Source organism: Petromyzon marinus, chromosome 36, assembly GCF_048934315.1.
Source record: "Petromyzon marinus isolate PM22_M1 ecotype Great Lakes invasive population chromosome 36, UKy_Petmar_22M1.pri1.0, whole genome shotgun sequence".
Taxonomy (NCBI): Eukaryota; Metazoa; Chordata; class Hyperoartia; order Petromyzontiformes; family Petromyzontidae; genus Petromyzon; species Petromyzon marinus.
Window position 1 is genome coordinate 10756131 of NC_133702.1, and position 13470 is coordinate 10769600.

Below are 13470 nucleotides of genomic sequence, written 5' to 3' on the forward strand. Positions count from 1 at the left end.
TCGCACGCACACACGCGCACACACACACGTACATGCACACACGCGCGCACGCACGCGCGCATCGCATGGTGGGGTGCGCACGACAACTCACGGCCTCGGCGAGCACCGGCGGGTGGGAGGCATTCAAACACCAGGGACGCTACAACGCATCACCCGGCACAATAGCAGGGCGACCGTGCCGTGGGATGCACACGCAGTGCACACGCCGCCACTCGGCACATTCACCAAACCTGACGTGCCTCTTCCGCCCACGAAAACAAAGATTCCACCCCCCCCCCCTCCCCCGTATCGCCTGTAACAGACTGTTGGGGCAAGTGCTGTGAGCGAGTAGCGTCTATGAAGGCCGGCACGGCACACGAGGCGGGGGGGGGCGGAGATGTTTTACACACCGCGCCAGGTACTCGTTTCGAGGCTGAGTCGACCTAGGGGAGGGGCCCAAGACCGGTTCAGATCATTGGTCACTGGTGTTAGCCGTGCGCGGGAATCAAACTTGGGTTTGTGGCGCAGCGCGCTAACCGCTACACTACCGCTCCCGGCACGCGCGCACGCGCACGCCGACCTCTGGATTGCAAGTTCAGCACGGTAACCATTGCACCCGGGCAAATCCAGGCGTCTGGAACAAATATCGCTCCCCTAATTCTGGCCACGATCGGGAAGTTGCCGGGGTGCAGTGGTGTTACATTGCTGAACTTGCAATCCATCGCCTGTGTCCACCCAGCAGCAGAGATGGGTTACAGCACAGTTAAGTCTGTGATCGGCAGGTCCGCGTGTGGTGGGCTAGAGTGTTGACTACTTCCACCTCTTCCTAACACGTCTGGTCAATGTGGAAGAGTAGGCCAAACACCCTCGAGAGAAGGGCTCTCTATGAAGCTCCCTCTCGAGTGGAGGCCCCTCCGCTGGCAGTGGCATGAGCGAGCAATTGCAGGCCTGCACCTTTACCTCTTTTTTAACGTAATTCATCATCATCGGCCATGATTAATCCACTGCTAGATGAAGACCCAAAACCGATTTCATTGCTCCCATATCTCCGCGGCGGACGACGACGTCGAGATCCTCTTGGGCGGAAACCGCCGCCGCTCTTTTTGAAAGCAAGCCGGAACGCATCACTCATCCTCCCCGATGGAACGCGTGCCCGGGTGGCAGGGGAGGGGGGCTGGGATCCGCCGATGTGTGCGCATTGCACTCTTGACGACGGCTATGAAATCTGCTCCCCCACCCCCCCCCCCCCCAACTGAATCCTCGAGGTGTTTTTTTTCTTCTTGTTTTGTCTCTGCTCGCAGGACCCAAATTAACTTCACTGTGGCGATTGATTTCACCGCCTCCAATGGTAATTACTCCTGCACACCGACGGTACTCGCCGTTCTCCACCCATCCCCGCTCATCCCCACCGTTCCCCACCGTTCCCCACCCATCCCCACCGTTCCCCACCCATCCCCACCGTTCCCCACCCATCCCCACCGTTCCCCACCCATCCCCACCGTTCCCCACCCATCCCCATCGTTCCCCACCCATCCCCACCGTTCCCCACCCATCCCCACCGTTCCCCACCCATCCCCACCGTTCCCCACCCATCCCCACCGTTCCCCACCCATCCCCACCGTTCTCCACCCGTCCCCACCGTTCCCCACCCGTTCCCCGCCGTTTCCCGCCCGTCCTCCAGTTAATTTACGCGGCGCGTACATTTTCTCTCAATGCACCGATTACCCGTACGCCCATCCGCTGCTCCACCGCTTCTATTAAAAGTTTCAATGGTTGTGATGAAAAAATAATGGTTTAAACGAGCGTCGTTCCGTTGCTGCGCCCGTGCACTTTGGAGAGTTGTATTTTTATGTGAAAATGCAGAATATATAATTTCGCGTGGGGAATGGTGCCGTAAAGTGGAGGTGCTAACCCCACATGTTGAAATTATAGTCACGATGGAGGCAAATGGTGCAGGAGCGGAGCGGTGGTGCGGCGGTTAGCGCACCCTGCTATGAACCTTGGCGGCCCGAGTTCGATTCCCGCTCACAGCCAACACCCGTGATAAATATCTTAACCGGTTTTGGGCTGTCTCCCCTATGTCGACTCAGCCTTAAATGAATTCTTGATGCCGTGTGTAAACAGCAGCCTGCATAGCAGGGGTGGGTAATTTGTGAAGTTGTGGCTGTACCTGGCCCGCTACTTAATTTCACACGGCCTGTGGCCACATGACACCTGCTACTTCTAAATGGCCTGAATACTATATCCATCGCTGCGAAGCACCTTACCCTGCTCTAATTGGGTACTAGAAAGGGAAAACCATTTTCGACCTGGCAACAGCACAAATGTTTATCGTCGTGCCACAGTCACCTCTGTCACTGCGAGGGCTTCTCGCGGTGACAGAAGTGGTGTTTTCGGATTGTTCCATGCGTTCGATGCCCGACGTTCCGCTGTGCATGCTGGAGGGCTCCTTAAAGTCCTCTTTGGCCCTCAGCCAGGCAAATGGTTGCCCACTCCTGCTGGTACGGCTTTGTGAGGTGATCTGTGTGTGGGCGGTCGGTTGGGGGGGGGGTTTGTTCGTGTGCGTGCAGGCAGCCCGTCCCAGCCCACGTCCCTGCATTACCTGTCGCCGTACCAGCTCAACGCCTACGCTCTCGCGCTCAAGGCCGTCGGGGAGATCGTGCAGGACTACGACTCCGACAAGATGTTTCCCGCGCTCGGATTCGGGGCGAAGCTGCCGCCAGATGGACACGTGTCCCACGAGTTTGCGTTGGTGCGGACCATGACACGGAATGTACAACAACCGTGCCCGCGGCGGCACGTCGGTTCGGGTCGACTCTTTATGCTCACGACGACGCACGGCGAATCACGTCAGTGAAACAGTCGATTTGCTTACGACTTTTGCGCCTACGATTAGCACGGTTGGCTACGTACGGCGCAAACGAAGTTCAACATACGTACGTACATATCAGTGGAGCACGCCTGCGGTCCAGCGCAGGGGAGGCGAGGGGTTGGTGGATCACCGCACAGAGATGTTGCGAAATTCCCTTCCCGTGGGTGCCAAGGAAGTGCAATACTCTGGAATGCCAAGAGAAGGCGGTAGAGCAAGCGGACCAATCGCCACCTGTTTTCATCTGTATTGGAACAGAGTGTTGCCCCCTCCCACGTGTATTATAAGCACAGCTCATCATTAATTGGCCGAAAACATCTTGAAATAACTCCCAATGTAGTGGCAAGACCCTCCTGAAAGAGAGTCATAGGACTCAGCGTGGCTGTCCTGGATAAACAAATGAGTTACTATTATCACCATTCATTTTACAGAGTTAAAGGTGGATATATATTTGACTATATAAGCACTGCAGGAGAGTGGAAAGGGCTCATGGTAGCCAAGCGTTATAGATGGGGTTCAGCAAAGATGGTCACGTTTGGTGGGACACTTGCACGGGATGGGGGAGGGCCGATTGCCGGGACAGACATATGAGTGGTCTCCACGAGACCGCCGATGAGGGAGAAGAGAAAGCTTCAGGCCAGACGGTGGCAGAGACTGTCAGGGCAGATCTTAGAGGTCGCTACGTGTCTCCTGTGTAGCAGCTGTGGGATCTGGCAGAGGGGGTAGAACGCCTTGGAAGTGAAGAGGAGGAGGATGGGGCGGGAGGTGGTAGGGGTAGCATCAATTGCTTTCGCTTTATTAATTTAGTTTTTTTTTATCTTTACTTCAAATGGATGTTGCCTGGTGGTCAAGTCCAACGAAGGGTTGGCAGCCAAAAAACAGGGAACGCACCTCAGAGGTCACGTCCCAGGCGAGAGATGGAGCGACGAAACCGGCTCGTACGATGTGTGTGTACGTCTCTCCCCCTCCGCGTGCGCGTCGCATACAGAACGGAAATCCGCAAAACCCGTACTGCAGCGGGATCGAGGGGGTGCTGGAGGCCTACTACCAGAGTCTGCGCTCCGTGCAGCTTTACGGCCCTACCAACTTCGCGCCCGTCATCACGCACGTCGCCAGGTCCGTGCCGGGGCTTACGATTGTTATTATCATTCCGCCTGTTCACCCAGGAGAGCCTCGCTGAGTCGCAACGGTTTTTTTCAGGAGGGTCCTGTGACGTTTTCACAGTAGGGGTCAATGTTGCTGCTGTGTAATCCCAATTCAGTAATTCGCAGGTCATATTGCAGCCACTGGGATTTTGGGCCAATGCCAGTTACATTGTAAAGAGGAAGGTCTTGAGTTTGTACTTGAACAGGTGCAGCAGGTTTATGGGTCTCTGCGCGTGTCTATTAGTCTGCCTGTAGCGTGTGTGCGTGTATGGGTCGATTCACCTCCATGTACTCTCTGCTCCAGCAACCGAGGCATTCTGTTGAATCCCTCAGTCAGCCGTCGCTCGGTAGGACGTCACTCATCCTCCTCTACTGCCCTCAATTTCTGGAACTCCCCCCAATCCATCCGTCGCATTGACTCCCTCTACGCCTGCTGAAGTCTAAACCTGGGCCTTCCTTTTTCCTCCGCCTATTTCCCCCCTTCTCTATCAAAATAAACATGCCCACCGGTTCGGGACAGCTTCTTGAGATGTTTTCACACATCGCCGTCATGCCCAGCGCCCTCCGATATCGGTACCCGTGCCATGCACGCGTGCCACGTGCGTGCCGCCCTGCAGGTACGCCGCGTCGGTGTCGGACGGCTCCCAGTACTTTGTGCTGCTCATCATCACGGATGGCGTCATCTCGGACATGGCGCAGACCAAGGAGGCCATCGTGCACGTGGGTGACCGTGCCGCAAACACCGATTCGCGTGCGGCCACGGGCGGGGCGGCGCGCGCCCGCCCCTAAATTTTCCCTCTGCGCCTAAACGATGTCGCACGGGCGCCACGATCGCTGAATCCGTCCGTCGCTGTGTGCCGCCTCGTTTTTCCACGCTCGCAGGCGGCGAGTCTTCCCATGTCCATCATCATCGTCGGGGTGGGACCGGCAGAGTTCGACGGTGAGAGCGCCGACTTTTCCATTAAATGCCCGCCTGACCAGACAACACGACCCCAGAACGTCAGGGAGCTCTTGAGATGACCCCCCCCCCCCTCCCCTTTGTGACGTCGCTGGCTCTTATCTTGCAGCTAAGCCTAGGCTGAGTGTCCTGGGCTGTCTTGCGCGAGTTTTATTGAAGCTTCATGAATGAGATAATTTTTTTATAAGTTATATCTTTTTACTTGTTATTAAAGCAAAGTTTTTTTCGAGGTGGCCAGGTGGCTCAGGAGTCGAGAGTGCTGAGTTGGCACTGCCGAGGTCCTGACGTCGAATCTGTGGTTGAACCGCGATCTCGAGTGTGGCCAGTTGACGGTCACAGCCCGGTCAACAATGACTGCACAAACAAACCCATTGCATTCAATTAGAATTTTCACTTAATTTGGCTAAATACCAGCTCAGCTCTGAGAATTAGAAGTATAGGGCAGGCTTCCACGTGATGTAGCGAGACATGTGGGAAAGAATGCGGATAAAACTAAAAAATCACGTGACATCAGCGGCGGGTTATAACAGGCAGGTCCTGGGCCTCCCTTAAGTCAATCATGTACTTAAATGAGTACATGGTTGCGGTGCGTAAACATTCGCTCTGGGGAGATGAAGATGGCCGAACGCGGTTCAGGCCACTCCAGCTCCCTGGGCACCATTCTGTCATTAATAGGCGCTCGCTAATTAGCACTACCCATGCAACGTGCCAGTCGCTTTGGCCCGGATGCCACTGAAAAAAGTGCATCTTAGCTCAATGAGCCTTACCTGAATTTGGCTGACTGACTGACTTGCCCCAACAATCTATGTAAGCTATGAGGGGGATGGGGGCGGTGGAGAGATCTAAATCTTTGTGTGTGCATCTGGCAGCCATGGAGGAGCTGGATGGAGACCAGGTGCGAGTGTCGTCACGGGGCCAGGAGGCCGAGAGGGATATTGTCCAGGTAACGCTCACTCCCTCTTGTGGTACAAGGCTCGGGGTGGAGCTTCCAGTTCCTGCCTCGCTTAGCTGGATATGATCCATACACAATAAGAATCAGTGTTTAGACTGGGTGAATACCGATGAGCTATGAAGCTCTTTTTCACATGTGTCCAGTAGGGGCGCCATGGTGGCGAGATGTTATCTCCCTTGCCGAGTATGGAGGAGGTCCTGGGTTAAATTCCGACCCTGATGATGCCTGTATATTAGTAGTGTGCATGTTCTACCCGTGGTCGCTTGGATTTTCCTCCAAATTCTCCAGTTTTTCCCTTCACATGTAGAAACACGCGTTTAGATTTAAAAAAAATTCCACCTAATAAGCCCCCTCGCTGAGCTATCATTTGTCGCCAAGTTGCTTCCGAAAAAGAGCTATGTCGCTAAGTGGGCCTTACCTGGTAAATAAAATAGTTTACTTGTAGGGAAAAAACAGTTACGCATACATACATCCCCTTTGTGAATCAACTGCTGGATGAGTACCGTTCCACACCGTGCGGGTCATGGGAGTTGTTTGACCATACTTCACCATGCTGAGCAGTGTGGGCTGATGAAGGTGGAGGAATAGAGAGTATGGCACAATATTGTTATTGTCTGCACTGTAAAGCGATGTCCCGCTCAAATGAGCGGAGAGATGGTGCTCCTATAACGTTACTAGACCTCAGCCATCAGTGGAAATTACACATTCCTGTAGCGGGGGCGAGATTATCCATATCACAACCTCTGTTCACAAAGTGGTACTGATTCTATCGACCGAGCAGAGAGCAATGATGGGCTTGACAACTCCAACTGTGACTTGGACCCCACAACCCTCCCTCACTTCTTAACCCCCTCCTTCCCCCTCCCCCCCTGTCCCCCTCCCACCCTCCCTCAGTTTGTTCCATTCCGGGACTACGTGGATCGCGGAGGCAGCCAGGTGCTGAGCATGGAGCGCCTGGCACGGGACGTCCTGGCCGAGGTGCCGGAGCAGTTCCTCTCCTTCATGAGGTCCCGCCGGGTCCCACCGCGCCCCGCTCCACCCCCTTACACGGCAGCGGGGGGCCAGGGGGGGCCGGGGGGCCCCGGCGGTCAGGTCGATGGCTCCTTGGGGGCAAACGCATAGCCGGCATGGCACCGCACGCCCGGGGGCACCGCTGGTCGTTATAACCGTCATCTTCACCGTCTCTTATTCATCAGCCGTGTTTTATCCGTTGCCGGGTGAAGGCCTCCCCCCCCCCATAGCCCCTGCCGCACCCATCCACCCAAACCCCGCTGGTGCCTTCTCAGACGGTCCAGCGATGCCACGATCCATCGCGCTCGCGCGCATGGGCCGCCCTCATCGCTTCATGTTAACGGCGGCGACCCCCCACGGCTCACGCAGCTCTTTTACGATCAGAATATTTATTTACGCTGGAGGAATCCGATGAGCTATGAAGCTCTTTTTCACGGATGATTTGTTTCCTGTGCAGAGCGATTCCACGGCATGCGTGGTCACGTCGATCACAGAGGAAGCAATCATTGCGATCGTAATGTTGTGGAATTATAAATAACGGTTGTAGACATGTAGTTTCAGTGATCGTAAAAAAAAAACGTTAAGTATGTTGACGATATAACAATCGGTAGACTGGCTTGTGCTATAACGGAGCACGCTCACGGAACACCCCGGAGGAATCACCCCTCCGCCAGCAAATCAGCCTTCCACACCGACGATTCCACAGCTGCGCTCTGTTTAACCAGGGCAGCTTCGTTGAGGAGTCGAGACCTGCTCAACAAAAAATAACACCGCCATTAAAACACTGGCCTTGGAAGGCTTCTAAGCAGTGGCGTCGTGTCGTTGGTTGCCATGGGTCCTGGCGCAAGGAACGGAACGGGGCCCCCTGTTCACTCCCCCCCCCACCACCGATTGGTAGCCCGATGCCTGGGCTACCAATCGCTCATGTGCCCGTAGGCTAAAGCGCTTGAAAGTTTGTTTTTATATGGAAAGAAAGGCGGCCTCCCGTCTAGTTGTTTATTTATTTGCCACCCATAATAAACTAAACTTAAAAAAAACTATTTTTTTTATTTTACCAGGTAAGGTCCACTGAGCGATGTAGCTCTTTTTCAACGGTTTTACTTATTTAGAAGCGAACCGGCCACAAGCGATAGGTCAACGAAGTGGCTCATGACGTGGAAATTTATAGCGGCAGCCAAACACTCTGAACGCGTGATGTTTATTCCAAATGTGGAGGGAAAACCCCGAGGACCTGGAGAAAAATCCACGCGACCACGGGGAGAGAGACACCGCAAGCTCCAAATATACAGCAGGCGTCAGGGTCGGGATCGAATCCACAACCTCCTGTACACCAGGCGAGGTAGTTAACATCTCGCCACCGCGGCGCCTAGTCTCCATAACAGCAAAGCCTTTGCATCGTGTACGTGGGTCGGGTTGGAATCGTCGTACACCCGCCCCACCCCACCCGCGCCCTCACCCCGCTGACCCACGTGGGATGAGTCACGCTGCCGCCGAGCGGGCTTCGACGCGCCGGCTCCACGGGGACCGCACCCGCGTGCCTCTCGTGTCCCCACGTGACGGTCTCGTCAGAGCAGCGAGCCCGGACGCGTTGTCGCGAGCAGCTCCGTTGCTCCCCCCACCCCCCCCCCCCCCCCGGGATTTGTAACAGCGCCCCCCCCCTCCATCCCCCACCGTGCTCTCTGCGGTGCCCGCAAGCGCCGCCGTGGCTCTTCCCCACAATTGGCACTTATTCGTGAAATCTCGCTTTGCTTTACATCATCGACACCGTCTGTCCAATCCGTCAGCTCATTAGCGAGACAATGCGTTTTTGTCTTCCCCTACTCCCCGTTTGCTTCAACGTTTGTGTCGTACCGCCCAAGTACGCGGTGGGGGCGTAGTCAGTCTCGTAGCCGCACGAGACTGTCATCTGCGAACCTTGATTCTCTCTAATCGGGTTGTTATTGCCTCCAACTCTGTTCTCATATCATCACTTTCCAGTCTGTGCAGTCCCGATACTCTTCCTGGAATCCCGCCCAAGCAGTCCATCTCGCACACTCAGATCGTTCTCTCATAGAGCTCCCTCGTCATACGGGATTCTGGACCATAGATCAGTACCGGAGGGACCATCGACTTGGAAAGGCCTCGATCCTGGGCACTGTCACTATGTGGGTAGGTGGTCATCGCTCACTTTTAAATGAAAGCAAAAACAAAAATGTTTTCTTCACACATTGTTAGCGGATTCAGAACAAGTTGGGAAATAATGCCTTGCACAAGCGTGGATTCTGTAACATTTGTCTTTGCAAGTATTTAATGAGCAGTATGCAAGCTGACGGGCAGTTTTCAGGGAAAAATGCGTTTGCATGCTTGCAAATTGTCGTCTTTGCTCTGGTTTGCGTCTCCAAGATCTAGATAAGAACGCTTTGACCAATGTGGCCGTTGCAGGGCGAGGCTTAAGCCCCCTAGCAGCAACAGGTTCGGTTCGTACTGGATCGGCTTCATAAGCGTTATCATGCCCACCTCCTGTTATGGACGGACGGACGGACAGAGCTAACGCGTGCACGTTTCCAGCCCTGGTTAGAAAGCGTTGGAGAGTCGTGATCGTAAAAACAGCATTATTCCGGTATATAGAAAATCGAACACACATTTCCAAGGTCCCTTTTTGATGCCTTTTAATTTCGTCTCTTTCAAAAACCTGCTGACCCGCGGCGCCAAACCCGACCCGTTTTCCTCTCCCCCCCCCCCCCCACCCCGTTGCGCAAATCCCGAGCCGAATTTCCCCATCCCGCCTGTGCCAAAGCGGAGCCGCCTCGCACACCCGCCGCGCGTGGCCGCGTCAGTGCCGGCCCGCGTCGTTCAGCCGCGCCAGAGTCCCTTCGAGGAAGGGCCCCCCACTCCCCGAGGCTTTCCCGTGGCTTACCAGGTAGAGGTGGAGATATCAACTTAACTCCCGAGTGACTCCGCGGGGCCACGGGGAGAATGGCTCGTGCGTGCGTGCGCCGTCACGCAATTGAGTGTGAGGAGCGAGGGCGTTTGGTAGGTTGGGGCACACGGGTGACCAAAACATCATGGTGCCCTTCTCGCTGAGATTGTGTGCCTCCCTCGCTCTCTGCGTTGTGCACTCTCGGCATCTCTGTCTCTCTTGAGCCATCTGTCAGTCTGTTTCTCTGTCTGTCCCTCTAAGTTCTATATTTTTCTGTCAGTTTTGTCTCTGTCTCTCAATGTTTTTTTTTGTATGGGTTCCTACAACTGTACCTTTGTATTTCTCCTTCCTCTTGTGTCTCTTTGTGTTTAACTTCGTTTTTTTTCTACATCTCTCTTTGTCTCCGTGACCATATTTATCTGCGTTTGTTTCTTGCAGTGTTTTTTTTCCGTGTCTATATCTGGCCCCTCCCTATATCTCTCTCTATTTCCCTCTGTTTTTATTTCCCTCCCCTCCCCCATCTGTATCATCTTGGCACCCTTCATACATTTCCCGCCCGTACCGTCACAGCTTTGCTCCCTGGGCTGCCACATTATTTTATCCCCCACCCCCGAGGCCGTACCCGGACCTCCCCTCTCCACTGATCCGTCGCAGCGCGGCACCACTTCCATTCTTTTTGGGACAGCGTTTTCAATGCCCCGTCATCTCCACCACTTGCGGTGCGTTTATTACAAAGCCACGCACGCAGCCGTGGCGGTGACCTCTGCCAAGCTCTGCCAAGCGCAGCCAACCTGCTCCCAAACGTCTCGCCTCACCCACACACGGCACAACCCCACAACCCAGCACCCAGGCCCCACCGCAACACCACGGCACCATTCGATGTCACGTTGCCCTCGAGAGCACGGGGTTCAAGTGCGGCGCGCTTGCGTCCAGTTCGATTCCCGAATGCCCAGTCCCGGCCCCGACACTGCCCCGTCCGGCAGGAGAGACGCGCCGCCGTCTCTGTATTTAATTGTCATGGGGAGGGGAGGACGCACGAGGATGTGTCTGTGCGTGTATTAGTGGGGAGCGGTCGTGCAGCGGTTAGCGCTACGCTGCGCAACGAACACAACGACCCGAGTTCGATTCCCGCTCACGGCCCACACCGGTGACTATTATCTGAACCGGTCCTGGGCCTCCCCTAGGTCGATTCAGCCTCAAACGGGTACCTGGTGCCGTTTGTAAACATTGCCACTGGGGAGATAAAGGCGGCCGGGCGTGGTGTTGGACACCCACCCCATCGTGTGCCGTGCCGGCCTTCATAGGTGCTCACTAACAGCCTGTTAGAGGCTATACGGGGGGACCATTGTCTTTTAGTAGTGAGTTCAACTATGTCGCAGACGTACACTTGGAAGCAACACATTTATTTAACACCAACGCACGGGGTAACTCCCCCTTAACAGAATAACAACTTATGCTGGTGACCACCAGGCTAACTACACTAATTACAACGTAACTGGCTACTACAGACCGGGACCACAACTCGGGTCCAGGTCCACGTGTTGGAGACGAGGAGAACGTACAGAACGTAGATGAAGGTTTCTTCAGGATGAACAACAACGCCGGCCCCTCTGGGGGGACCCGGCTTATATTCCCTGCGGCGTGGCTGGCTCCGCCCTTGGCCACGCCCACCTTCCAGAATCCTCGAGCAGGATCTGGACCCCGAACACGTGACCATCCCTAGCCCCCACTCGGGGCCCCTTTGTAGACTTAACCGGTCACGTGGCAACCAGAGTGCCACGGCCCTTACTAACCCCTTTCCGACGGCCGGCACTCCCACACCCTGTCCTGTAGGGGCTGGCACTGCACGCCAAGCGTGGTGCCATCCAGCGCTCTCAAGCAGCGCTGACCGAGCCCCTCTCGGGCCGCTACTGCACCCACACCCACGTGGTGTCCACGATGTCGCTACACCGCACGCCGTGCCACTCTAGGGCCGGCACTACACAGTGATATCCCGCGACGTAACTACATTTTTGTTGGGGGCCGTCCATAAATGACGTCACACACCTGGGGGGGGGGGATCAGACATTTGTGACGATGTGTGACGAGAGGGGGGGAGAAATGTGACGTCACATCAAAATGCGCAACTTTAAATAAATTTAGACAACACGTTCTACTTAATGAAATAGACTTTTTAATCAATGTTTCCTCCTACGTCAGAGTGCAGTGCCACATAAATACGCACTGCAATGACAATAGTTTAAAGCGATTTGAAGCATCTTTTATTTTGGGGGGGGGGGGGGGGGCAGAGCTTTGTGACGTCATATTTGAGGGGGGGGTCTGACTTTGTGCGACGCCGTGTGACGAGGGCGGGGGTCAAAAATCGTCCAAAAATCGCGTGACGTCATTTATGGACGGCCCCTTGGGGGGCATCCCTCGCTGTCATCTCAGAACCCCTCGCACCAGCGACTACCGTCCGCGAGTATTCACGCGCGTACCTTCTCATGAGCGGAGTGGCCGTGTTTACACAGTTTTTCTACTTCGTCCTGAGACGGCTATAGAGGATATAGGATAGACACACATATATACACGTAGTCTTAATCCATCTTGTAATCGTGTCCTCGTGTTGTACGGAGTGGCCCGAGAAATACCCGGCCACTCGAAATCGTTTACAGAATTTGTACACGTTTGTGCAAACAGCGTTAGCATTGGTTAGCACGTGCGTGAGTGTGTGAGCACGTGTGTATGTTGTGTACCCGTGTGTGTGTGTATATACGCGTGCGTGTTCACGTGTTGGGGAGTGGTGGCCCAGTGGTTAGCGCACTGCACTACGAAGCCAGTAACCGGAGTTATATTGCCACTCACGACCCATAATTGACAGCGAATATTTGATCCGGTGATGTTCTTCGCCTCGGTCGACTGAGCCTTACATGAGTATCTGATGCTTTGGTATAAACATAAGCACTGGGGAGACGAAGGCGGCCGAGTGCGGTTATTGAACACCCACCCTCCACCCCTCAATATGTGCTCACTAACAGCACCTGCCCCAACAGTCTATTAAAGGCTATGTGGGGGATCTTTGTGTGTCGAGGGGGGGGGGGCGATAGTGTTGCGGTTAGTGCGCTGCCTTGTGAACTTTGTATCTCGCTGTTGGGCATCCATCTGCCGGTATGGACGTGTGCATGTACAATACTACTGCTTGTGTTGTTGTCACGGTCGGTGCCGCTGTACCGCTCTCTCCCGCGTGTTTCCAGCTTGTTGCGCGTGTTGTTCGGCACGATTTCCGACGTTTCGCGCCACGTTGCTGGGGGCGTCTTCTCCAGCTGATTTGAATCGCTCGCGTTTTCTCTCTCGGATTATACAGCCCTGCTGGCTGCTGCTGCTGCTACTGACGTTGCCGATTGGCTCGGTTCTCGAGACGTACGTCGGCCCGGAACGTCGGGACATTGGTGCCGAGCCCAAACCCGCGGCACAACCCGAAAACACGATCAGAGAACCGCGTGTGCGTGTCGAACGTGCAGGTTGCGTGTTGCGTCTCGGTGCGCGCGTGTGTGTGTGTGTGCATGGCAATGTGTGCGTTGGTGGGTGTGTGTGGGTGTGTGTTCACGGGGTGGGGAGCGAACCCGACGACCCGCGTTCGATGTCCGCTCACGGCCAACACCAGTGGCGATTATCCAA

The 13470-nt window shown here is 55.1% G+C and overlaps 1 protein-coding gene across 3 annotated transcripts in view; it reads left to right on the top strand.

The window, feature by feature from the left end:
* Positions 1-8931, top strand: part of LOC116949290 (copine-8-like) — a 67694-nt gene extending 58763 nt beyond the window's left edge. For all 3 annotated transcript variants that reach the window (XM_032966422.2, XM_076072114.1, XM_076072115.1), the window contains 7 exons: positions 1281-1327; positions 2550-2731; positions 3837-3964; positions 4611-4713; positions 4876-4933; positions 5821-5894; positions 6798-8931. In XM_032966422.2, the coding sequence (XP_032822313.1) occupies positions 1281-1327; positions 2550-2731; positions 3837-3964; positions 4611-4713; positions 4876-4933; positions 5821-5894; positions 6798-7025 (820 nt within the window). In that variant the 3' untranslated portion in view covers positions 7026-8931. The remainder of the gene's footprint in view (positions 1-1280; positions 1328-2549; positions 2732-3836; positions 3965-4610; positions 4714-4875; positions 4934-5820; positions 5895-6797) is intronic.
* Positions 8932-13470: the final 4539 nt, after the last annotated feature.